The sequence below is a fragment of the Micromys minutus genome, assembly GCF_963924665.1.
Source record: "Micromys minutus genome assembly, chromosome: 19".
Lineage (NCBI taxonomy): Eukaryota > Metazoa > Chordata > Mammalia > Rodentia > Muridae > Micromys > Micromys minutus.
The window spans coordinates 27,323,051-27,350,005 of record NC_137954.1 but is presented as its reverse complement, the minus strand read 5'-3'; the positions used below and the strand labels follow the sequence as shown (position 1 = coordinate 27,350,005).

General features: G+C 41.7%; 1 protein-coding gene across 1 annotated transcript in view; it reads left to right on the top strand.

Annotated features, from left to right (window-relative positions):
* The window catches only part of EPHA4 (EPH receptor A4), a gene marked incomplete at its 3' end in the record, with an annotated part of 130,214 nt that overhangs the window by 67,381 nt on the left and 35,878 nt on the right, over positions 1-26,955 (top strand). Inside the window, exon 5 of the mRNA XM_080933181.1 lies at positions 12,828-13,166. Coding sequence (XP_080789307.1) covers positions 12,828-13,166 — 339 coding nt within the window. The remainder of the gene's footprint in view (positions 1-12,827; positions 13,167-26,955) is intronic.

Here is a 26,955-nt window from a genome sequence, read left to right as displayed (position 1 = left end):
TCACTGCTGAGCGCACAGCGGGGGCATACATGTTTCTAACTTTGCAGAAAGGCCCGATCTACCATGCCCTTGAGTAGATGGTACAGTAGCGGAAACTGGTGGTTTCCCAAAGAACGTCTTGTTCGGATAACCCAGCAACAAATCCTCCCCATTCCCGACTTTATCGGATCCTCTTGACAAGCTGTGGTGATGGAAGGGAACATAAACATCAGGGCATCTTTTCAAACGGATTCCAGCCGCTAATCAGCTCTTCCCAGTTGGTTAAGCCAGGTGACGAACCCAATTCCCTTGTGCTGACAGCCAAGATAATCAGGCACCCTCTTTGTTCATTATGCTGTCTTTAACCCAAGCTTTCTTATGCAGCCCTGCATTTAGTGATCGCTCACTGTGACAGCACACTAATGAAGAAATAAAACACACTCTCTGAGACTCATTCTTCTGGCCAAAGTGAGACTCTGCTCCATTGGCTTGTAAAATCAGATTTTTGTTCACTTGGGGAACAATTAGACCCGGTAAATACAAGTCGCACCAGCTAATTTTGAAGGAGACACCTAAAAGTTCACACAGTCCACACTCTTGGAAAAAAAAATTATAAAGTTTAGAGGGCTTTTGAGGGAACCACTGGTTAGTCTAACATGAGTGAATGTGGCTCTGGTGGACCAAGAGGTTTCAGTCTGAGTGTTTAAGAAAGTAGTCCAATACCCCTTCAAAACAAGGAAGTGTAATGCTAAAGATCGATAATATTATTGTTGTTGTTGTTGTTATTTCTTCTTTCTACTTCTGGGGATTGAACCCCAGGCCTTGCCTATGCTAAGCAAGAGTTCTTTTTAATTTAATTAGAGACACAGATCTTGTTGGATTATGTGGGCTAGCCCCAGATTCACAATCCACCTACTTCATGCTCCCAGCTGTGATAATTCAAGACCATAGGTGGGTGCCACCAGACCCATCCAGAGCAGTGTTACATGTCATCTCTGTGGAAGAAGCCACATGAAAGCCACTTACGGGTTAGTAGGACTGAGGCCAGTTTGGAGATTCTGCATTTCTGGCAGTTTTGCAGGTGGCCATATGACTGGTGGGTAAACAATGCCACATAGGTTCTGGGTAAGAGATGCTCCTTCATGCCTGTGACTTTCAGCTAGTGGAAACTCTAGAAGGATATTTCAAGGACCCAGAACATTTGCTCTTAATGAAAATCAAATAGTTCATTTGTCTCCTTCTGAAAAATAACCCGACCCAGTTGGAGGTCATATAAGCAAGTCCCCTCACTATGCATGTTTCTGGTTTGGGTTTTTGTGGTTCTTTCCTCCCTCCGGATTGATGTCAGAGAGCAGAAATGTAAATGCTTCTTCCACATTCCCTCACAGAACTTGATCAGAGAAGAAAAGCGGTGCAGTTTCTGGCAATGTTGTCTGTAGACAGACCCAAGAAAACAGCGAAGCTGAGGATGGAATCTGAGTTCATGACTCTTTTTTTTTTTTTTTTTTTCCAAACAGGATTTATTTATTTATTGATTGTTTGATTCATTTATTTTGAGAAAGGGTGTCAGGTTGCCCAGGCTGGCCTTGAGCTCTCTTAGCTGAGAATGACCTTCAACTCTTTCTTGATCCTCTACCTCCCAAGTCCTGAGATGATAGCAGGACACCAGCCACCCCACTGTGGTATGGTATAATAATAATAAATAAATAAATTAATAATAATAATAATAATAATAATAATAATAATAATAATAATAATAATAAGCGCGATCTATAACTAAGCTACATAGCCCCTTGTCCCCTTGAATTTCCCTCTCTTTTCTAAAATTCTGTCTGGCTTTCTTCAAGGTTAGGAAGGCTCTTATGCAAGAACAGGAAGTCTGTTATGACCTCTGTGCTTAGCTGGTGTTTGAGTGAAGTGAGAGGCTGTGCCAACCAATATTATGTTCAAGAAAACGGTTGCAGTCTCTGATACATTTCAAAATATGTAAGCAACACACCTCATGAAGGAAGTCATTAGCTTTGTATACCTTAAAAAAAAAATCTAAACCTTTCCCAGCCCTGTTCACAGAGTGGGTCTCTATCATCTTCAACTAACTAACTAAATAAATCCGTCTCTGCTCTGTGTTTCACTTGTTAGTGAAACTTATCAGTATCCAAGATCAGAGGCGCTCTGCAGATGGGAGATGATAACCTCCCACTGCCAACCTGAAGGGTCTCTGTGCATCCGCCTCTGAGAAAATGGCCTTGAGTAACTCCATCAGCTGTTCCAAACAAACGAGAGCGATTGATTGACGCTTAGTGGCTTAAATACTCCCCTCGAATCGCAGCTTTTAAGACAGCTCACACTGGAAAAGCTCAAGGCTACTAGTAAGCACAAATGTACCCAGATCTAGGCTAAAAGGTCCCGAGTTGAGAACACTTTCTGCAGCAAGGAGATGGAACGGCCAAGCTAGCTCCGAGCAGGGGATGATACTGACTGTCTCTGCTGTCCTCTTCTGTAATTGAATTTAGCGTGCCGCTGTATTTCCTCTAGAAAGTGTATTGTTTTAAAATCACCATTTCAGCTCTTTTACTCAAAGCCCTCACTTCTAATGCCGCCTGGCAGTTATCAGCATAATGAGCCATAATGAAATGATGAGCAATCTTCAGTGGAAACTGAGCGCGGGTCCCACAGGTGCTGTGTGACTGTTGTTAAAGTCGGAATGCAAATTAAAATAACACCGCCCTTGCTAGCTTCCAAGATCAGAGGAAAACTGTCCTCCTTCCTCCTCCGCTTCTTTCTTTCTTTCTTTTTTTTCTTTCCTTTTTGAAAAGTTCTCTGATTTGGAGAATCTCGTATGTATTTTTGAACAAGCTCTTGAAGGTGCTCCTGATGTTCCGTTCACCTCTTCCCCCACCACAAAGAGTTATATGCTTAGCAATGTGGCTTGGGGATTTGGGGGTGGTGTGTATGAAGTAAGGCTTTGATGTCTAAACCATAGGACAAAAAGCATCCTTCAGTTTCAAGTATACTCCATCTTTCCCTCCCAGTCTGAAAAACGTATTTACTTTTACTTTGGGGTTACAAATAGCTAATACTGTAGTGGGAGGAGGGCATTGTATGGACAGGTCAGGGAAGATGGGTCATAACCAGTTGGGTAAAAGGAGTAAGAACAAAATCCCCCAAGTGTTCATGGGTGGGCTTTTGAGTGGTCTTCAACTGTTCTACCATCTGTGTCATGAATCCAGTTTTGTATGAGAATGCATGAATTCCAAGAGTTTCAGGGGAAGGTCTTCATATTGTATAGCAGATCAATAGAGTAATAATGTAATTTGTTGACGGAGGTGGAAGTCAAATTGAGATATACCCACTTTCCCCATCATAATGTAATTGGGGGTTAGTTCGCAGAGTGTCTTCCCACTGCTCATCACTCGGGAGTTAATCTAGGTAAGCAAGCTAGGGTGTTACGATGAACAGGATCCGACATCATCCTGTCCTATTCTAGGTACCCGCTCAGAAGTTCTGCCTTTTGGCATTATGAGGACAAATAGAACAAGTGTGTAGCATCCTTCCATGAAGACCATTGGGAATTGAGGGTGTTAAGAGGGAGGCACTGGGCAGATGGCTCAGTGAGTAGGGTGCTTGCCATTCAGGCTTTGAGACTCTAAATTCAGTCCCCAGAGCTGAATTTAAAAAGCTAGGGGTGACAGCTGTGCACTCCCAGCTTTGGAGAGATGATAAAGGAAGGCCTATTTCTGTTCTTCACGGGCCTTATCAGTGAGCTTAGGCTACCCTACGAAACAAGGGGCATAACCTGTGAGGAACTCTGCCTGAGACTGACCTCTGATCTCCACGCAAGGGCTGAATGTAAGTTACTAGATGTGTGTTAAGCTGCGTGCTCACTGGTTACTTGAAGAGTCCGGAAAATGTCATGCTAGTCCATAAAGATTGGTTCCGATCTCATTGAAATCCTCCCCCCGCTGACCTACTTTCCAGCGCACAGGCATAAACAAATGTACTGCATATTCAAGGAGGAAGTGCATAGGTGTGAGGAACCTTAATCTTCGCTCAAGAGAGAGGGCTGGGATAATCTGCCAGTGCCATTTAGTCAGGTTATTATGATTTTTCTACCCCCCAGGAATAATTAGGAATGGCTTTCCATCAAGCCAGCCCCATCATTTCTGCATGGCATCCCTGACAGTCCTCACTGAAGCCATACAGTGGTTATGCACAGCATGCTTCTTTGAAACAGGGTCAATTATACATTTTCCTGAGCTCCCCTGGGGTGAGAAGTGAGGATCTTCCTTGCTATCAGCATTTTGATTTTCCTCTCGGCCTGTACTCCTGCTTCACCTGCCATTTAGCAGCCAGCAGAACGGGAGCTGAGGATGGAGTCTCAGTGCAGAGCTCCAATGGCTCCTCCTGTCCCCTCCTGTGATCTTCTCCAGGGAAGATGGCTCTTACATACACTGTTGGGTGAGTTTCTTAGTCTGCCTGCTGTCTCTCTCTCTCTCTCTCTCTCTCTCTCTCTCTCTCTCTCTCTCTCTCTCTCTCTCTCTCTCTCTCTTATACACACACAAAGAAAGAGAGAGAGAGGAGGCCAAATGTCAACATAGGGTTTATTGGCCACAAGGCCTCACTGTACCTAGAGCTAGCTCACCATGGCAGCTAGGCTGGTTGACCAGTAAGCCCCCTAGAGATACACTCATTTCTACTTCTCCACAGCACTGCTGTTACAATATCACTGTGCCTGACTTCTAGGTGGCTGCTGAGGATCTGAATTCAGGTCCCCACACTTGGCTAAACAAAGCACTTTACCAGCGGAGCCATCTCCCAACCTGCTTAGCTTCTATTCACAGTAATTTTCAGTTATCAGCTTGCCCCGATGTTTAAGTTTTATTCTGGGGATTCAATTTAAGATAAAGTATGCAACAGTGCTGTGAGAAACATACAGGGACATGCACAGCCCACCTAATTCTTGAATGAGGTGCCAGTCACACTTGCTCCAGTATCTTTCCAAGTGCTCATGTGCAACTAAGAGCCGGTAAAGTACTTCAGTTAGACCCTCGTCACCTCACATATAGCAACTAAGCATCAGTCAAACGAAGAAAGAAAGGACAAAGATTCCTGACCTCTATGGGAAGTTAAAGCTTCTTCAGGACAGCAACAAGTGCTGGATGTGTCCAAGTGGTTTAGCTTTGAAATTATGGACAGCTCTGCCTTGGCACTCTTCCTTGTTAAAACACATAAACTGCTATGATAAAAGGTTCTGCACCGTTCATAAATCTCAAAAGTGGTATCCCTGGACAGCAGTCTTTATGTAAACTAACCCAGCCGTCAGGGTCAAGAGAAAGCAATTAGCAGTGGCTACATATACAGCTGTCATGGGGAAAGCAGGGGCTTCATTTCCAAGTCCAAACTTACACACCCCCAGCTGTTTACTCTGCCTTACAACCTGTCTTTCAGCCAGAGAGAGAATTAACAACAAAAGCTTATCTGAAGGGTTGAAGGGCTTTCCAGCTAAGACACTGAAGTACTATTGACAGCCCAAAACTTGTGCATGCTCCATGAAGCCTTATGAAATGGAACTGGAGCCCCAAGGTGCCTCTTCCTCAGAAGATAATGTCTTGTAACCGGTTGCCTTGGCATTTTATCGGGTGACAGTTGCGCTTAAAGAAATTGATCATGTTAAGAGTTATGTTTCTGCCCAGGCTCCTGGGAGGTTCCTTGCTACTTCCAGAATTAATTTCATGGCTCAGGCATTGAATTTTAAAATGATGATTAAAAATCAGTTAAGTATTAAATTTGTAATGGGTCTGATGCTATGGTGCCACAGTAGCCCTGATAATGCTGTGACTTTTCTGTCAACTAAGGCAGACTCCTTAGTTATAACCTGAATGTTTTTCTTTCTTAATATTTTGTCAGTTTCTCTCTCTCTCTCTCTCTCTCTCTCTCTCTCTCTCTCTCTCTCTCTCTCTCACACACACACACACACACACACACACACAGAATATGGGCAGTGCTGGTTCTGATGGAGATTGCTGTACTACCCAGATAAAAGACGCCTCACTCAGTCAGCAATAAGAACCTAGGCTGCTAAATACCACCAGAGTGCAGATAAGACAGGAAGATAAGCAAACCATGGGCTAGGGACAAAGCTTAGTAGGTAAAATATTCCTCATCAAGCATGAGGATTGTAGTTCAATTCCCAAGACCCATTTTGTTTTCTCATCCAATATGGTGGCATGCTCTTGTAACCGCAGCTGGCCAACCAGCTTAACCTACTTACCTTATCTAGATCTAGGCAAAAATAAGGGACCTTGGCTAGAAATCAAAGTGAACAGCATGAGAGGCAGGGCTCTGGAAGTTCTCTGGCTTCCACATGCACAAGTATGCACACTCACTTCACATATGTGAACACACTCAAAAATAGTAATAATCCAAGAAAGAAAAATGTAGGCTAATATTCTCAGAGGAAGAAAATAAAAATGTTATGTGATGGGCTGCCTCGGGGTCTGTAAGCACTTTGATGCCAATTGTCATAAGAAATTGAGTTTTCAGGTTTTCGTGGAACTTTACCCCATATGCCTGTATGTCTGTTAAATCCACATCCAAATAGAATCCTCATGTAGCTAAAGAATTGGCCTGTCTCTTTAAGAATTAAATCTATTTCCAGTTCATATGGGGTTGGGTGGGGTATACTAGCTATTCTTATGTTGGCTTTACCTCCCCATGGAGTAAGTTTACGTGATGGTGGACACATTGCATCAGTGACCAGATTCATGGTTAGCTAGTCATGTGTGCATATGTGCATGTGCGGGAGATGTGCATGTGAGTGTAGTACCAGAGGAGACCAATAAAGAGCTGGCGTAACAGGCAGGTGTTAGCCATCCTACATGTGTGCTGGAAACCACTTTCAGGCCCTCTGTATGAGCAGTGCCCACTCTGAACTGCTGAGCATCTCAACTGTATGGCTGCCAGCTTCCAGGGGAGAAGACATGCTCAGTGAATGAGGAAGAAAATCCCTTACGCAGTATAATGTATGATATTTTATGATACAACAGTATGTACTGTGATAACCCTTTGTAGCTGTCATAATTTGGCTCTAATTTCTTCCGGGCCTCTTACTGTCGAACCACGGAATGGAAGCTGACATTCCGCATGAAAACAATGATTACCCGTTGTAACACCTTTCACCAGCACCTGCTAGGTGATGTGGAAAGCATTTCACACCACTGAAGGAAATGGATGTTCATTTAAACTTCCTCCACAGAGGCAAGAGGAGCAGTGCCCATCTTTGTCAGAGCTGTGGGAAGTAATGTTCCATGCCTCGCATTCCTTACTGAGACGATGATCAGCTGTAACCTAGATTTCAGAAATCAGCATTATTCACGGCCTGATAGTCTGAGGTTTCCATATTGACTTATGCTGCACTTAATGTGCATAGAAATAGATAGGTAATTATGACGGTACCTGGATTTACTATATGTTCTGGTAGAGTACCTGACAGAAACAATGTATGCAAAGAAGGGATGGTTTATTGTGGCTCAGAGTTAAGTGGGGGAGGGAAAATACAAGTTCATTCTGGTAGCAAGTCCCAGGAGTGGATCTCTGTGGTTGCAGCAAGAATGGGTGTGGCTGGTTACATTGTTGCAACAGCCTGGTAGCAGGGAACAAAGGTCATAAAGCCATTACTTTATTTTAGAATCCATCCCTCTGTCTAGCAAGACTTTAGCCCTTAAAGGTTCCCCAACCCGCACAAATCACCAGAGAAGACTAAGTCTGCAAGCACAAAGGCTTGTGGGTGGTACCATTGCACCACAGACCTTCTTTGAGGGAGAAGGAAAATCTAATCCAGTGGTTCCCAACCTGTGAGTCCCAATCCCCAGGGGTTTGACTGACCTTTTCACAGGGGTCACCTAGTAGGGATTACAGTTATGAAGTAGCAACGAAAATAATTGTATAGTTCCACAACATAAGGAACTGTGTTATAGGGTTCCAGTGTTAGGAGGGTTGAGAACCACTGATAATCCCTCTAGGAATCATTGACAAGCTATGGCCAATTTCAACTGCCATCTACTTTTGCCAAGTTTTTTTGGGCAGAGCCAATGCCTCATGGTGGAGATACTTGCTGTGGCTGCTGAATGGTTGTTGCCAAGAGCATATGGCCCATAAAGAATAAAATATTTACAATGTGGCTATGCAATAAAATGTTCTTACAAAGGAAGAATGCTGACCCCGCTCTATTCGTAAATTAAAGGTTATTACATTTGCCTTTTGTTTCTGGTAGTATAGTTATTATCTGTGCCACTAAATTATATTAAAAACAAGAAAGGCATTCAAAAATGCGAAAACTTTAAAAGCGTTTCGCATGCCAGCCCCATTCTTGGGAATGCTGGGACGCAGAGATAGAGAGCGTTGGGCTTATGTGTGAAAACCATGGGGAGATTTACAAGTGTAATTCAAAATGAACCCGAGGAGTGTCTTCCCTTATGAGCCTTTGGCATATGATCATTTCATATTTTAAAAATGGCTTAATTTGGTGATTACAAATAAAATTAAATGAGGGAGAGGAGCTCTTACAATTCTACTAAAGGCAAACTCGAGGCTTCCTTCGGAAATGTTAGAATTCATTTCTTCCGGAGAGATTTTAGCTAGTTTTATCAACACCTGAGAAGAAAGCAGAAGAGAAACCAGAACCATTCAGTTCTGACTTGACAAAGCTTTAATTGACTAGGGCCCCTTTTGAACTCCCGGGTGCGGTGCCTAGTCACATAGTGCATCAGGACAGGGTAGGGCAGGGTGTGTGCTTGCCTACAAATCCAGTGCACATACATACTTTGTATTTAGATGTCCTTAGCCTCTGTTTCTTCTACAAATCCTATCTGTCCTGGAATCTAATCTCAAATGCACTAAAATGAGTGCTGTGGGTTGTTTTTTCTTCTCTCCCCTCCAGCAGGTAAGGAAATGAGACACTTGTTTGTTTGATATACAGTCTACAGCTCCTCCTGCATTAGTAGCCATTGACACACATAGTCTTTCCCACCGTTTCCAGTCTGGTTAGTGTATGGGAATGAGTTACTCAAAGATAGTCCTTCCGAGGCTTAGTGCCAATGAACCTTATGGAAGATGCTGAATAGTTCAGCTTTAACTCAAGGAAGCCTGTGTTCATCCATTCGAGCACCTTGTTTGCTTGCTATCCATCCATCTATTCACTCATCAAACATTTATTGGGCTTTCTCTGAACTAGATATTTGGAAATAGTAGTAGCCAATGGGAAATAATGAGAACAGTGATTCCCTCGAGTATGACTTAGACTCGGGTGATAGATGGGGACAAATGTGGAGCAGATGTCTGTGTCAGGAAGACACCAACAGGCATCCTAAGTAAACTGGGCCACAGAAACAAGGAACAGCAATTGGACTGATTCCTTTTTGCTGCTAGCCTTGTATTCAAGCTGGCATTGATAGAAGCCACTTTGTTTTTTACCGTGACCCTTAAGAAACCTGGTGTTAATATGTGCTTAATAGGTATAGACAGTAAGACCGGGAAACATGATTGTATTCTGTAGTACCTTTTATTGATATAAAAATTATGTAGTCTTCTTTTTCGCTATACATTTGGGGTTGGTTCTAGGACCTTCAGGGTCCCAAAATTCAAGGATGATCTTCACCCGTATCTAATGTGATATGAATGGTACATTTATCCCATATATGGTAAATATTCTTTGGGACATTTACAACTAATACAATATAATGCTATCAGAGTAGTTATACTACATTAAAAACAGTTGGTTATTTATGTTTATGAGAACCCTTTTCTTTGCTTTTTGAGACAGCTGGGTAGCCTTGGCTGTCCTGGAACTTACTCTATAGATCCCGCTGGCCTTAAGCCCACCGAGATCTCGAGAACATAGTCTTTCATGAATGCTTTCAGCTAGGTGGTTAGATCCCTGGAAGTAGAGAGCATGTGCAAACCACTGCACTTAGAACTGGAAACTCCACTCACAGATGGGCTATCTCTAACCAGGCAGGCCATTGTTGTCAGGGACTTGATGACTATTAGATACTCAGCTACAAAACTCAAGTAGAAGAGAAAGCAGGTCATTATCAGACCTTTTCTTTTGTTTGTTTTCTATTTACTGGCTGAGATTGCCGCAGTGAGGTTAGCTGTTAGCTGGAGACCTGGATGAGCTTGGGTGTCTTCAGGTCCATCACCAGTCCCCCATTTTTTCTGTTCTGAGGAAGCAGTGGCTCTTCACTAAAAATTAGGAACACACTTATTCCATGCTTGTCATCTTTTAATTGGCAGGAGTTGGAAAAAGAAACCTCAACCCCACAGATGGAACATGGCCACCATTATAATTTTAGCTTGTAGAGTATGCATGCATGATTTTCCAGGTCTTTGTGTAAGCCAGTGTGGTAATCATACTGGGCGGGGATTTCCATGTTTCATTTCCCCCTTTATCACACAACTGTAATTGTCCAATTTGTAAACCGATGCTACTGTGTCCTCATTGAATTCTAAGACAGCAAAATTCGACACACAAGAATGCTGTTCTCTATACCAGCCCTGGAGGCAACATTGAACTTGAACTTTGTTCTCACCCTCTCTGTAAACATTTACCTACCGGCCTTCTGTAAGGACCAAGAAGGCTGTTGGAGACCATGCCTAGTTCCCATATCAAGCTCCACTTCCGAAAGTCTCCCGCATCTTCGTGCTGTTTCCCCCATGGCGGTATTCCATCTTCGCATCCTGTGACCATTTAGTTTTCTGCTCCATTTCTCCCCTGTTTAGACACTGCCATGCCCCGTCCTACATACTAATTACTGACTTTTTGCCTCTGCAGCATTTGGTCCATTGCATCACATTTTCCCGTGTGAGAATGGACTGGGGGCTTTGGCAAGGGGGTTGATGGATTTCAGAGTCACTCTTGTTTATCCCTGCAAGGCTCAGCGAGACCTGGGAGAACCAGTGGCTGACCCATCTCTGTAAAACAAACTGTGGCCAGCTTCAGCTACGATCCAGTGATGGCTTGCATGGTGGTGACCGTCGAATCTGAAGAGTAGAAAATACACACCCTGACTTGAAGTAACACTTCTGCCTTGTAGAGCAGACAGTTCTACACAGTTCCGTAGGACATCAGTAAATTAGACTGTGTAAACTTTCACTATTTACTATATGTCTACTTTCTGCATCTTTATCGTTTAATACTTAACACCATATTTGGCTTTCAGAGTCTGACATTTTCAATAAGTAATTCATTTATACATTCTGAAGTCATTTATTCATTTTTACTCTACCTAGATGCTGTGTTCAAGACCATACATTCAGTCTTAAAATCTAAATAAGAGAACATCTGTATTTTGTTTCTAAGTGTTTTATGAAGTAGGCTTAGGGTGAACACAAATTTTGCAATAGCTCATCCAGTTTTGTTTTGTTTTTTGTTTTTTTTTTCTTAATATTTAAAGGTTGGGGGATGGACCTTACAGCTAAGAAGGTTGTAGAAAATTAGTCTCTAGGGGAAACAGGGAGGAGCTGCTTACCTTTTTAAAATAAGGTCTTTAATTAAGCTGTTTGAGAGAGAAGAAGGGGGGGTTTCCCTTATAGAAGGTTTTTCCCTAAATCCATTGGCCTTCTTTATCATGTAAAGCCAAGGAATAAATGTAGAATGTGGCTGTATGTCTTCAGGCTACCTGCTTCACTCCTGTCTCTGTTGTTGCTTTGGGGGAAAAGCATCAGTTCCACATAGGCCTCCAGTTAACTTCTCTTCTCCAGACAAGTGTAGGGGATTGCCTTCACAGTAGTCATCTTGAAAGTGTGTGTGTGTGTGTGTGTGTGTGTGTATCTGTATGTGTCTGTAGAAAAAATGGATGTGTCTCAAAAAAACCCTCAAATTTTTATGAAAACTTAGATTGGCTCTTCATCTTTTTCTTCATTTTTCTTGTGCTTTGTTGCTTGTTGCTTTGTTCTGTTTTAGAGTAAAGACATGTTTTAAACATTTGAAACTGAATTAGACCAAGGAAACCCCTCCTTCAATCCCAGTTTCTACTTGATCGCAATTAGGACACAGTCTTATCTTTTATTGTTTGCCAACTACCTGTGGTGTTTTGAGTAGCCAGTGGTCTATCAAGACAGTCGTCGTCATTGTTCATATCAGAAACCTTTTGATGTCAGTGGGGATGAATGTGCTTCTAGATAGCCTGGTGCGGCCCTAATCTATCAACCCGTGAGAGGGGGTATCTGGTCGTCAAGGACAGCCGCAGCCTAGCTCTGAGATCTCTCAACAGCTGTATATCTCTTTGACATCTTTGAAATCATGTTAAACCAGTTCCTACTAATTACCCAGCAGAGGTTTAACTCTCACCTGCATCTGGGGCCTCAGAACCATATCTACATAGCTGTAATCATTTAATTGGCTATTGGTAATGGGGTTCTACTGAGCAATCAGAACATGTCTTCAAAAGCCATTTTAAAGTGTTAATTTTCCAGTCCCCCACAGTCCTGGGAACTGGAATCCGTGTGTAGAGCTGACTCTCAGAAGGTAAGATGGAGCCCAGATAACGTATGCCTCTTTGCTGCCAACTGAGAGCAGGCCTGGGCTTCAAGCCCGCTCACTGTAGAGTGGTTTCATGTCTCTAAGTCGCATGTTTATTTGCACTGGAAGTAGAACAACACAGACACACACAACTTCCATCGTATTGTTGTTTTAGAGGATCCCTTTTGTTAGCTCTCTTTGCCTTTTGCTTGCTTTGCCAAATGGGCCTTCCTACTCTCCTAGAGCTGCAGAGAAGATTATACAAACTCTAGAGGGGTCCAAAAGGATCCTTAGTCCTTGGTGTGACTGTCTGTTTTTCTTTCTCCAGGCCCACCATCTGCTCCCCTCAACTTGATTTCTAATGTCAATGAGACATCGGTGAACTTGGAATGGAGCAGTCCTCAGAACACCGGTGGCCGTCAGGACATCTCTTACAATGTGGTCTGCAAGAAATGTGGAGCTGGTGATCCCAGCAAGTGTCGGCCCTGTGGAAGTGGAGTCCACTACACGCCACAGCAGAATGGACTCAAGACGACCAGAGTTTCCATCACTGACCTCCTAGCACACACCAATTACACGTTTGAGATCTGGGCAGTGAATGGAGTGTCTAAGTATAATCCTAGCCCGGACCAGTCAGTGTCTGTCACGGTCACAACCAACCAAGCAGGTAGGAATCAACTCCTATTTACTGTAATTCTGTTTATGGAGAAAGCCATAGTGTGGCAATCATGAACTGTAGAACCTATTATGAATTTAGAAGCTCTGTTAGAATGTCAGAGGTTTCGAAGAGGACAGGCACCAGTTTGCTGCATAAAACTTCAGAGAGTAGCTGTGTGCCATTCTTGTATCAGGCAATATAGAGTGAATCAGACAGTATGATTGAAAGACAAATGTTAGTAAACTGAGTCCCTTGGGCATACTTGATATTTGGTTTGCTTCTTTTGTCTTTTGGCATGTAGGTGTGTGTGTGAGTATACAGCTATAAGAATCTATGAGCACCAAAGCACTAAGCCTGGAAGGGCCTAGTGTCTACCTCTTCAATATTTCTTCAAATATTTTCTCTGAGGCAGAGTCTCTCTCTAAAGCTGGGATTTGTAATTTCTAGGACAGGTTGGAAACTAGCAAACCGCAGTAATCCTTTTGTCTCTGCCCTATTCTGGTGATACTAAAGGTGTATGCTGGGTGTCTGGCTTGTTATGTCATTACTAAGATCCAAACTCTGGTCCTTTGGATTGCCCAGCAAGCACTCTTAACCACTGAAGCATCTCTCCACCCCCAGTGTTTGCTACTTAATCCCTAAATCCACAGGTGGACATCACAGCATTTACAAATTACATGGGTTCTTAACATTGATTTTACTAATGCACGGTGTTACTCTGGCATCTCTTGATATATCCAACAAAAGTATTAGAAGCTGTAGTTTGGGTCTTGTTCTTAAATGTAAAAGACTATAAATAATATACATTGCTCTATATCAGAACCAACTGTGTAACTCTTACTTCTGTACTTAACAAAATTTGCCTTAAGAAGCTTGTTTGCCCTTGTGATAGACAGACACACCTATGATCCCAGTACTTAGGAGATGGAGGCTGAAGAATGAGGTGCTTGGGCTGTGGTCACACCCTTTCTCAAATTCCATCCTACTTTCTCCAAGAGGATGCATGCTAGTTTTGTAGACATTTGCCCAGTTGAGCTTGACTGATCTGAGCTGCGCAGGAGGTGGTAGCCCACCCATTTCTTGTAGAACATACTTCAAACAGACATAACTAGAAAACAGTTGTTCTTGAAGTGTTTGGGCTGAGTTACGTGCCAATCTGTCACAATCTGGAATATTGACAAGTTTGGGAGAGTCAGGGTTCACATGTGGAGATGAGAAAACACTTCGGGAATGGAGGTTGTCCCTCCTCTGCGGAATCCAAGGGTTGGATTTCAGTCATGCTCTCCTGGCAGGCTGTTCTTTACCTGTTGAACTATCTCAACCAGCCAGCTTCCCTATTGTTTTTGAAGAGTTCAGAGGGAGGGGGAGGAGGAGGAGGAAGAAGAAAGTGGCTTGTGTATGAGATTCTTTTGATAGCAAGCATGACCAGAAAAGAATTATAAGCGGTCCCCAACCCTGCTGCTTCATATTTCATTTTTCTGTTAAGTGTTTCAGGAGGAGACTCCCATAGTTAAGTAAAAGATCCATTTTAATTGATCCAAAAGAAAAATATGCCAGACACTTAATCCAAAGCCATTATTTCTTTTTTCCATTTTACTCTGAATTTCCTAGAATACATTAAAGAGAAAATTTGGGATTTTCGACAGGAGCTACTATGGGAAAATCACCAACTGTTTAAGTGTGGACAGTCTATTGTACTTATGAACAATAAGTATGTCAATTGGACAGGCTTTTATCTTTTATGTATATATTCATGTGTGTTGAGATGTGTGTGTTTGGTAAAGGCATTTGTGTATAAATGCAGGATGATGATCAGAAGACAACATTGATAGACCCCTGAGGTACAATCTTGTTAGTTTGATATATGATTTATTATTGTTATCATTATTATTACCACTGTTATTATTATTGTAGGGTGTCTCATTGAATAAGTTATGTTGATTGTCCAATGATCACAAATGATCACCACCCATCCTCACCCTCCTGATAAAAGAATCTGCCACTAATCTTTGCTAATATTTTTAGGTAGACATGCACTTTACTGGCTGTGGCCCTGTCCCCTAAGCCCTTGCCTTTTAATTTTGTGCTTTTAGGCAGTCTGCACTGTTTGAGGTTGTTTCTCTAAAAGGACTAGAATGATGTCAGAGTTTTAGTAGTATCACAAGTAAGAGTTTGTGACGACCAGTTAAAGTTTCTTTGTTGTATTGTTAGTGTTTCTCCCCACTCCTCTCCTTCCTTCCCTCCTCTACTTCCTTTCTTCCTTCCCTCCCTCCATCCCCCTTTACCCCCCCCCCGTGTGTGTGTGTGTGTGTGTGTGTGTGTGTGTGTGTGTGTGTGTGTGTGTGTATGTATGTGTGTACTTAAAGCAATAGACATACAACAGTGTCTTAGACTGTAATTGGTTTCAGTATAAGAAGCTGCCAACATGTGCCAAACTGCATTGGTACTTAGAAGGCTCAGATTGTGGCCAGTCAACATTTTTAAGTTCAGTCCTTCTCCAACAGCTCTGAGACAACTGCTCTTTCACTGAGCTCAGTCCTCTCTTTTATTATACCTTTACAATTATCCTCACACAAATAAGAACATTGTGTTATTAATCAATTTAAAACTAGGATTGCCCCTTTTGAGGCCACATCTCCGCAGGGTCAAGTCTGAAATCATTCTCTGGCAGAGGGCAGCCCTTGGGAGATGGGTTTCACATCCACAGGTTTTAGGAAGAGACTTCCATGGTTCTTCATATACTTAAGGACTCAAGCCAAAAGATTACGTCAGCCCGTACTATGCCAAAAGATCCAAAGAGCAATCGAAAGGCATGTTGAAAATCTTCCCCACGAATAACACGTGCAAGAACTTTACTAGGAATGGAGGAAAGAGTCAAAACTTTTATGAAAAATGTTGTAATTATTTTAGATCTAGGTAGACAGGCAATTCCTCTGGAGCAATGAGGTGACTCTTTCCCTGTCTTGTTGACTGATCCTGCAGGGAGGTTTGTTTAATAGGACAAAATTCCATCTCTTTGTTTTAATTTTCATGGAGGTGGATGCTGGGAAGCTGTTCAAAATTAAAAATAAATCTTTCAATAAGGAGACCTCCTATCATGCTGCATACCTCCCAGAAAGCATTTCTGCTCAGTGCATAAGGCTGCCTAGATATCCTTCGCCATAGTTTGAAGTTCACTGATTCCAAATCACCGGATAGTTTGTCTTTGCATAACAAACCCTTTCTTAATATTGGTGAAAGTTAATAATGTAGGCCAGATTCCTGGGTGACTGTTGTAGTCATCAGCTCTATCAAAGCTCCCCTAAGCATATTTACACATGCACAATTATATTCTAATTGAATTTTGTTCCATCATTCCATTAAATTAGATTCCTTAAGGACCTGTATAGGCAATGATGGCTTTCTCTGTAAGGAATACATAGGATTAATGGATGCTAATGGTTGTTAGCATTTAGCACCCAGAGGCCTCAAGATAGTTCTCTACCTTTGCTGTGTTTTCATCATTTTGTTTTCTGTGCTTTGTTTGTTGTTGATGTGTTTCTCATGACTAACATGATTTTTTATTGTTTGTTTGTTTTTTGTTTGTTTTTAAAGCAAACCAAGTACTTGATAATGAGAAGAAAAATCTTGATGCAGACAGAGGCCTTTCCTTCCAATCATTAGGAAATCAATAGTTTCTCTATATTCAGCTTGGCCTGTCTCCCACTGTGAGCGAAAGGAGGGGTGTGAGGTTTGGATTTAGAGAGGCTTTGATGGAAGGTGGTGTGAATGGGCCATATTCTCACAAGCATGTGTAAAACCATTTGAACCCAGATATACCAGCAACCTTTTCCTGGCCCCCTGGGATCAAAAACAAATCAACAGGAAAGACAAAGGAAGTCAGGGTATCTGACACTTGGTTTTTGATAAGTTGAGTGATGGATGCCACCTTTGTAACTAACCCAAAGGGCTTCAGGGAAAGATACTGGCTGTTTCCCAATAGACAAAGCTGGTGCTGAGGCAGAGGAGTGTGCATTCTGCATGCTGTAGAGTGTGGGGTGGTCTGCATTGAAAAGTGCTACTTCTGGAGTGCCTAGTTTCACCAAATGTTTAAGGGCATGTCGATACCCCAATCTTCACCTCAGGTTGAGGGTAGAGGTGGGATGAGGGGGAATCTACCTAAAGTGTCACCATGTGAAAGCTTAAAGGCGGAAGCTCCTCCCAGACTTTCTGTCCTTCTTGACAGGCATAGAGAATGAATAGAGGCCTGACTCCAGGTGGTTTCCATCCTGTAGCTACTGTTCTGCCTTTTGTTTGAGAGGTTGTTTCTGAAAACTGGCCATGCAAACGCTGGTAGTTTGTTTTCTCAATTTCCTTCAGGTCACTTTGACTTAAGTGGATCATCTCAGGCAAATGAATGCATTTAATTGTGTTTCTAGATGAGGGGACGCTGTGTCAGTGGAACTAGCTAGGCCTTTTTGCTAAGAGATGGGATTGTGATACTTTTCCTTACAATCCTGTGGGAGCACCCAGCACTAACTTGCTAGCTTCTTTCTACTGTGAATTTACTAACCTCCTCAGGCTTGGTTCGTCAGCTCTGAGACTAGATCCTATGAAGAGAGAAAGGCACTTAATTTGTGTTAAATCATTATTGACCTGACGTCTATGAGTAATTCGCTTTCTCTGCTAAACCCACTGAACTTCATCCATGGGCAGATGTCGAGCCTTCAGGAGCCTCTTTGAAGACCTTTCCCAGTTGCTTTGGCATCAGACAAACCGGTAGGGCTTGTTCAACTGGGACTGTTCTTTAGGGTTGCACAGTGAAAGGAACTGTGAGAAGGAAAAAAAAAGCCACACCACCAATAAACTGGCACAAGCTTTGTCATAATACCATTGTAGTAGTGGTTATTCAATATGTTTGTTGACTTAACTTTTATTTACAGTAAAAACAAATGGGTTAACTCTGTCTAGTAGTCATACATCCAATAAACCCAAAATAATGGGACGAGAAAAGAAAATAATTAAGTACAAGAGGCACACTGTCTGTTATTACTCAACTGGTAAGCTCCCATTCTCTCTTGCTCTGCCATCTTTTAATTAGACACATTATGTTATTTGAGTGGGATAATGGAGAACAGTGGGAATTCTCATCCCCACTGGGTATAATTGCTACCTGTCTTCTAGACAGCAGAAGGAAGCTTCTGGGGAAGTGGTGGGAGAAGGAAGAAGAATCTTGGGACAACTGAGTGAGGTGATTTGCTACAGGCATAAAAAAGCCAGGTTTTCTGGGGTCTGAAGCTTAGATGGTTTTGTGTAATTAAGAGATGGAAGATGGGCTCAAAATACCAAAAAATAAGGCCCCCAAAACCTAATAATAATAATAATAATAATACCCATTTGAAGATTTGAAGGTTCTTAGCTTTCCCATGTCACATTCTAGCAAGGCTAAAGAGAATCCAGTTGTCAGATAAGAAGCTCTTTGCAATAATATGCTCAAGGCAAAATATGGAACAGGAGGAGCTGGCTTCATATGAAAGGTGTTGAAAGGCGAGGTCATTGCTCAGTATGAGTCTAGCCATTGGTTAGGTGTGAGACTGGAAGGCCATGCTGGAGTTAGTCAGAGGGAGAATTTGAGATCAAAGGCTAAGTGGAAAGCACATTCCCATTGCTTTTAAGAATTATGGAGGATTCTGTGTTCAAATGAAATGGGCTCTGGACCAAGGCTTTTCTTTAAGCATGCAAAAGGAGGAAAAAGAAAGAAAGAAAGAAACAAAGAAAGAAAGAAAGAAAGAAAGAAAGAAAGAAAGAGAAAGAAAGAAAGAAAGAAAGAAAGAAAGAAAGAAAGAAAGAAAGAAAGAAATTGCTTGTATTTGAAAGGCACAAATGTTAGCTGTTTTTAGCATCCTACCACCCCTGTCCTCAAACAACCCATTAAGAACAGACAGCTTTTGTATTTCTAAAGGGTTAAAGATAGTCAAAGGATGAGTAATAGTTTGGGGCATTCAGACCTGTAGAACTGAGATTTTGGCACCTATAAATAAAGTTTTATTGGAACAGAAGGCAAGTCATTTGTTCACATGTTGTGTAGGAGGGCTTCCGGCTGCAGAAGCATGGCTTTGTAGAGGTGGCGTAGTGAATGGCCAGCAGTGTAAACATAATTAGCAATCTGGCTTTACATTTATTTTCTAAGCTGGTCTCTACTCTGGCATAGTAAATCAAGGAAGGGGAGTAGTCAGAACAGTAGGTTAAGATGTTGAAATGGCCTTGCCACTTGTGGGAAATGATGCTTCAGGGGAAGGATGTGGCGGCTTAGCACTCTGGCTAATCCCTATGAGAAGTTTGTATTTGGCAAGACACATCATTTGTGAGATGTTTTAATTGTGTTAAAAAAAATAACCAAAGTAATTATGATTTCAAAGATGCCTTTACTTCCTTGGACCACAGATATTTCCCCATTGATACTCATATTTGCATGTGCCTCTCTGATTGCTGACTGATGTGCACAGGTTTTCCTCAGTTTTTTTTTTTTTTTTAAGATTTATTTCATGTATGTGGGTACACTATTTCTGTTTTCAGACATACCAGAAAAGGGCACTGGACCCCTTTACAGTTGAGCCACTACGTGGTTGCTGGAACTTGAACTCAGAACCTCTAGAAAAGCAGTATTAACTGTTGAACCATCTTTCTAGCCCTTTTCTCAGGTTTAAAAATGATTTAAACAGTCTTTGTGTGTGTGTGTGTGTGTGAGTGTGTGTGTTTGTGTGTGTGTATGTGCGTGCACGAGCAAGCGTGCAAGCATGCTTGATAATGTATGTGTGGGCACATATATACACCAAAGTAGTCAAAGGACAACTTTGGAGTCAGTTTTTTCTTTCCACCTTCATATGGGGTCCAGGGATTGAAGCCCTGCCCTCAGTCTTCCTCAGCCTGTACCTTTCCTTTGTGTATGTCCTTCTCACTTTAGGTCTTAGATAATCACACTCTGATAGTACATGTTGTCCTCTCACTGCAAGGATTTGCTGTCTGCTTTGATCTTCCTTGCCCCTACAAAATTTGATAGAAGCAGGGAGATTGTCCAACACCGTCAGACTGTAAAGAAATCCCACTGAGCGTGGACTCATGGGTGGTCTGCGCATCCTTCCTTGTTGGCACATGTTAGGGGTGCAAAAGTGGCAACTGGGTGAGAGACCTCTGTTTGCTTGGATCATTATTAGCTTGACCAAGCACACAATGGTCTTCAGAGGATCCAGGCTGTGGTTTTCTCATTAACAGCTCTGCTCCAGACACAGGCTCCTGGTTTAGTTCATAGTCTTTATGAAATGTGTATTTGAAAAGTATATAGTACAATATTTTCTTTAAAGAAATGATCTCCTGGATTAAACTTAATACCAAACAAAGACTTTGGTTTCTGTAAAATATTGATGCTTCCACTGTAATAGGCCTATTCATTAGCTCATTATTATAATTCTAAACTCAAATATATAGCAGTTCCATAAAATATAGCCCTTTTGTTTGGGGAACCAGGATTCCTGGATTTGCATTCGTGGTTGGTACCATAAGGCCTGGTGAGGAGAAAAAAAAATGAAAAGCCTTCCAAAGGAATCTACTAAATTATCCAACTTCAAGGTTGACTGAGCAGCTTAGACAAATGGTATGTCTACAGCGCCTAGTGGTAATTATTGTGTGTAAGTGAAAGTTCTCATTGTTTAGAGAGGTAAATATTTCATTTGCAGAAAATGGACGTTGGTTTTTATTTATACACCCGAGCCAGAGAACACTGTTTTTCTTAACTCCATTTGCTTTGCTCCTACATAAATATACACACATGTTCATCTGTGAGACGGGAAATCCACTCTCTTGCCCGTTCTTGGCAGCCTAACTCTGAGTTCTTTCTTATTGCTCAATGTTGTGCTTGTTACATTGAACTCCACTGCCAACTTATATGCTCTGGAGAAGCCATCAAGACATCCAAAACATTAATGCCTGCCTTCGGTGAGAACGGAAGAACCCGGGGCTCACATGAGTTCTTAGGTGGGTTTCTGCACTCTCTAGATATCCTTCCAACTAACAAAATGAATCACTATCTCCTTAGAGTAGTCAATGGAGACTCCTGAGTTCAGTCTGCAACTGAACATCTGAAAAGACCTAGAGCTTCTTTATTAAAGCTCCCATTAACCCCCTGCTGATAGCTCTGACAACTAGTTTTTATTTTGCCTTAAATACCATAAAAATCTAAAAGTCATGTTGAAGAACTAATCCTGCCTTGAGAGATCTGAAGTCTAATTGAAATCTTTGTCCATGTGTTCCAAAGATAGAGCATGAGAATTTGGGAAGATGTTGTCTGTGCTCTTTAGGTAGATCAGAAAGTAATGACTTAGGTTTGTAGGTTTTCAGAGAATCAAGCCTTAGTGGTAGGACACTTCCTTTCTTTAATTAGCCTTTCCATTGTATCCTCCTGGCTCCAGCATCCTCAGTGCCTGAACCTCCTTCCTCCTCTGGCTTGTGCAAGAAGTACAATGATAGAGCTCTCAGCTGTATAATAGTGTGTGTGTGTGTGTGTGTGTGTGTGTGTGTGTTTTCATCTGCCTCAGGAACTTGGCGGCTTTCAATGAGAAATATCACAGACACTCTCTCCTGTATTATTACGAACGTGAAGGTCACAGCCCTTGTTTGCCCAAGCCAGGTCTGGTCCCCATCCTGAATAAACAAAAGAGCCAAATTTGTAGTGTTAAGTAGAATAAGGAAATTTTGAATAAAGAGTTCTGGTAAACTCCCAAGTCTGTCCCCAAATGGAGGGTCAACACACAATTTCTTTTTCTATCTGATGAATTAATTGCTAATCCTTTGCTTGGGCAGTCCGAGGTATACTTTCAAAAAAACCTTTTCAATGCAAAGCCGTGGAATTAATCATTTTAAGAAGTTCTCATAGGTCTGTAGCAGATGCATCCAGCTTTTAAGGGGCAATTCCAGCTTCCCATGTAAGAGCTAAATAAGGATCTGCCACCAGCAGGTTTCCAGTGTATAGGACACTTGGGTAAGATCCATCCATTAGAACACTTATTGCAAAGGGACAGCTCACAATGGCTCCCTGGAGAGTTGTGTTTGTCTAGATAATATAGTGTAAGCAGTAAATCTGCTGTGTTTAGAATCAACTCTTTGGGTGGAAGAGGGTAACTTAGTGTGTATTTTGGGCGTAATAAATTAAGGTGGATGGAAACAGAGCTTCGATCATGTTTCCTTACCAATGCTAAGGGCATAGAAACAAGCCAGTCTTTCAGATATGCTAGTAGCTGAAAGCTTACTTATATATTCTCTGCCTTCACTAAGGGAGCCAAGGACCTTTTTTTTTTTTTTTTTTTTAACCCTTGAAAATTCTTGATCCCAAGAGTTGCTGATGTAGGATGGTGTCCTTGGTTATGCTGAAGCCCAGTGAACCTACCTTGATCTATAGGGTTCTTAAGAGATGGAGGTTTGAGGGAGCTTCATAGGAAGCATTCTTAAATGATGGATTTTGGGGTCCATATCAATCCATCTCTTCTCATTGAACATGGAGGCAGAGCCATCACTGTAGAATGTGTGGGTGTTGCTTCATTTTCACCAAAAACTCAGAGAACAACAGCAGAATCCTGAACAATGGGAGTGAGAAGCCTGTCCTCACATGGGCCGAAAGAAAGGTGTTCACAGCTTTGATTTGGAACTTACTCCACCCACAGAGAATTCAGCTGGCTTCAGCGAGAGCCTATGACAATGCAGTTTGGAAATCTTAGAATTTTAAAACAGGTTATTCAGAGGAGAAGCCCTTGAAATATAAGTGTTACGTTTTCGAGGTATTTAACTGCAGCCTCTCTTTGCACTGTGTGCTTTTCTCTTCCTCCTCTTCCATTTCAGAACACACACGAAATAATTTCCACAGCACACTGGCACCGTGCTTTATGCGTTTCTTAGTGGCCATGCTGGGGGAGTATTTTTAGGTGAGATGTTGTTCTAATGAGGTTCTTCCAACACTTAGGGATTCACTCCTGGGTGGAGCTGAATCCAGCAAATTTCACACTTTAGTGAATTGTGTTTAAAGAGGGGCCCTTGAGAGATGTTGTGAACCTCCGTATTAAAAAAAAGAAAAGAATCCCCAAACAGTTAAGGCTCTCCTAATGTATTCTTTGTTATATTTTATGACTACAAAAGTCATCTTGAATTCTTAAGCACAGATCTAGTTGAAGACATCTATTGGCCTTAATAACATTTTAAATTTTAATGGCTCAGTTGTTTCCGCTCTGAGCTTATACTGCATGTAGGAGTTTAAACTATCTGGCACACACAATTCCGTTTCTGGCTGATACCCTAAAAATTAAAAAAAAAAAAAAAAATCCTGTGGTTGCCAATTCCCAAGCTTAAAATCCTTCTCATAAATGACTCTTCTGTTCCTGATATCACCTTCTAAGAGAATTTTCTAAGAGGTAAGTTTCAAAGGTGAGGGTTGTCGAAAGATCATTTTATAGCCATGTTTGTTTGATGGTTTGTTTGTTGAGAGCATAGCATATAGTGGTGACTATTCTGAGGAACTGTATTCAGAAGCAGCTGTTTATAATCTAATCCAAAGTCTGTTGTCTCTTTGTTCACTTGCTAGTGGCTTCCCTGTGCCCTATCTCGGCAAAAGAGACAGAAAGTGGAAGCCTAGTTCACAGCTTTTGCCCCATAAGTATCTCCCCCTTTGTGGTTAGAACTCCCTTATACTTCCATACTGTAGACTCAAAGAGGGATTAACGTTCAGCATCACAAACCTTGGTGCTCATCCATAGCTCTCTGTCTGCCCCTCTCTCCTTTCTGCTTATGACATTCCATGGCATGGTCCAGAGTCATTTTTTTTTTTTTTTCCCAACCCTGTGACTCTATAAGCCAAGTGACATTTGGGCTTGGAAAGCTTCCACATAGCAGGGAACACATCAATTGGCAGGGAAAGATCCACCAACATCTTCCTTAAGACAGTAAGGCCCTGTCAGTAATGTCCTCTATCCTATAATTTTGTGACCTACTTTATTCTTTTTCAAATAGTGCTGTCTGAATTTTCTCTCTTCTCACTGTGTTTCAAATGTACTGAGAGATTCGTAAAGAAAAAAAAAGTTTGAAAGTTTAGGTAAAAGGGACTTAAATTCTCAATTTATAGCAACCCTGACTTTTGTGAGTAGCCTATGTGAGCTTTTCCAATGACCATTAAAAAATAGGTGTTCTATCCCAGATACATACATCATGTATACGTGATGGGGAATTGGATGGCTCAGTAGATGACTAATGGGACTTTGAACCTTTCTGCCTTTGGGTCACCTCCTCTTTGAATGTAGATGACATCCTAACTGTTCCAAAGCCTGACCACTTGGCAGCCTTGAGCGACTATGTTAATGGGTTTGATTTCAGTCCAGGTCTTTGTCGTCGGGTGCTCATATCATAACTGACACTAATTGACTTCCTAGTGTTTCAACTTGGAAGATAGTGGGCAATCTCTGAGACAGCTGTAATGAAGGAGCAGTTTGTGATACATTCAGTCTTCCTTGAAAGTGTCAAGAGACTGAACTGCCCATGTGGGTGCCCGTAGAACCATGTCTCTCTCTACCTAGCTCCTTTAGCCCAAGAGGTAGGAAACAGGAATCTAATTTTGAAAAAATTGTCCAATAATGACTAATGCCTCTTGTTGTCTTTTGTGCTTTCTTTTCAATTATCCTATACAAATATATACCATTTATGAAAACTAATGTTTGTTTAGGTTTGTTAACCAGATCATGTATTCATAAACAATAGCTACAATTTATGCTTAATGACAGGGAATGTAAGGCTGTATTCATGCCCTTGCAAAATAAAGGCCAATATGGAAAAAGTAACATGACACCCCTCTATCAGCAAATTTCAAAGTCTGGTCCGGTGCAGTGACATACAATTGCAGTCTCAGCCCCAAGCTAGAAGCTGGAAAATGAGGGGTTCAAGGTCATCATCTGTTGCATAGCAAGTTTAAGGCCAGCCTGGGCTACATGTAAACTTATCTCAAACAAAAACTAAAACGAATATCAAAAATAAAATTAAAGGAAACTCAAGCATCATATAGATCTCTTGAATCTCTACAAGTACTTGGATCTAGACTAAGACATCAGTGGTTAGTCTAAATTGGGCATTAGCCTGAGACTATTTATAAGATTATCTCTGGAGATTTTCCAGGATTTTCTGGTTGCTGCCCTCTTTCCTCTTCTATTTCCTCTTCTTTAACTTCACAGATGACTCCGATACCCCTATTGCAAGTGGCAACATTCCAACTGTCCTGAATTAGTCATCACACCTTAATTCAAAATCACAACAGTCACAGATATATTTGTTAACACCAACAGGCTCCTTTAGCAAATGCTAAATACCTTAACCTCTACAGAGGCAAGAAAGCAAAAGTAGCTAATTAGAGAGAAAGAAGGGGAACTCTCTTTTGGTCCATTTCTGGAGAGGGTTTTCAAGTCTCTCTGTGTGTAAATGTGGAAAGTGGAATGTGGGAAGCAGGCGGCAGGAGCAAAGCTCTACTAGGTACATCTATCCTGCTGGCATTTAGAAGCTTGGTGATTAAAACATGTTTAATTGAGGACTGATCTAGATGCTCTGGATGTCAGAAAGCTAAATGGTGTAGCATTGTCATGACAATTAGCAGCTGTCTGGGAAACAAAGCAGCCCATGGTCCAGCTTCTCATTTTGCAGCCTTGGGCGGCACAGAGCTCTCCAGCAGGGTTGACAGTAAAGAAGTAAAGCCTTGGTGTGGAGCAGTTAATCCTTCCTTCTCTTGGCCGCTCTGTAAAGAGGCTTCCCTTACCTATTCCAAATGAATTTTGGAGGGCCTTATGGGTTACGGAGGACTTGGCTTTCACAAGGGGATTCTCTATCCAAGTCATATACAGACAGAACAGTTGAAATGCTCAATAATTTTTCAATTCTGGTGATCTTGACATGAGCATTCTTCTCAATAGAAGCACCTAAGGTGGGAAAAAAATTACACTGTTTTGCTGTTACCAGATTTACTATGTTCTTATCTTACCTTAATACAGTTGTCTTGCTCAGACAGATTCTTATAAAAGACCACCGAGGAGGAAGACTTGTTTTCCTGTTGCCTCAAACTGGCATTCTGACTTAGCAGGAAGTACTTGTGTGGAGTCCTGTGGTGTTTCTGTTGGCAAGTGTTGGTACACTTGTCAGAATGCACCAAGGAATCTCTTGAGAAACATGTAGTAAAACAAACAGCTGAGAAGCTAACTCAATGCAGGGATACCAGAGCACAGATTGGTGCACAGGACTGATTATGGATTCCCCTGTGGGATTCTTGGATTAGCCCTATGGAAGCACATAAAATAGTGTCTGTCCGAAGGGAAATGTTAATGCAAAGATTGCCTTCACCAAGCTCAGGGATCCTGGTGTTTCGATCGCATCGTGGTTTTGAAGTCACCGTAGCTCTGTTCTACACAAGTTTCCCTCTTTCTTGACTTGTTTAGGTTTTTCCTGATAGGAAGGTTTATCAGGGAATTTGGATCAGTCTTTCTAATGATAAGTACAATAATTCACTACTTGTGTACTCCAATAACCTGAATATTTGTTTTATGACTTTGTTGTCATGGAAAATGCATACAGAATAAGAAAAGAAGGTGATATTCTACCATGTCACCAATGACTTTGTTTGATTATCACTTTCCAAAGCACAGAACCACAGAATACTGTGGATCTTCCAAAAGCTTCTCTGTACCACTTCCTTCTCCTCCCACTCCAAATACTATTAGTTTTGTGTTTTCTTTATCTCCATTCTTTGGCT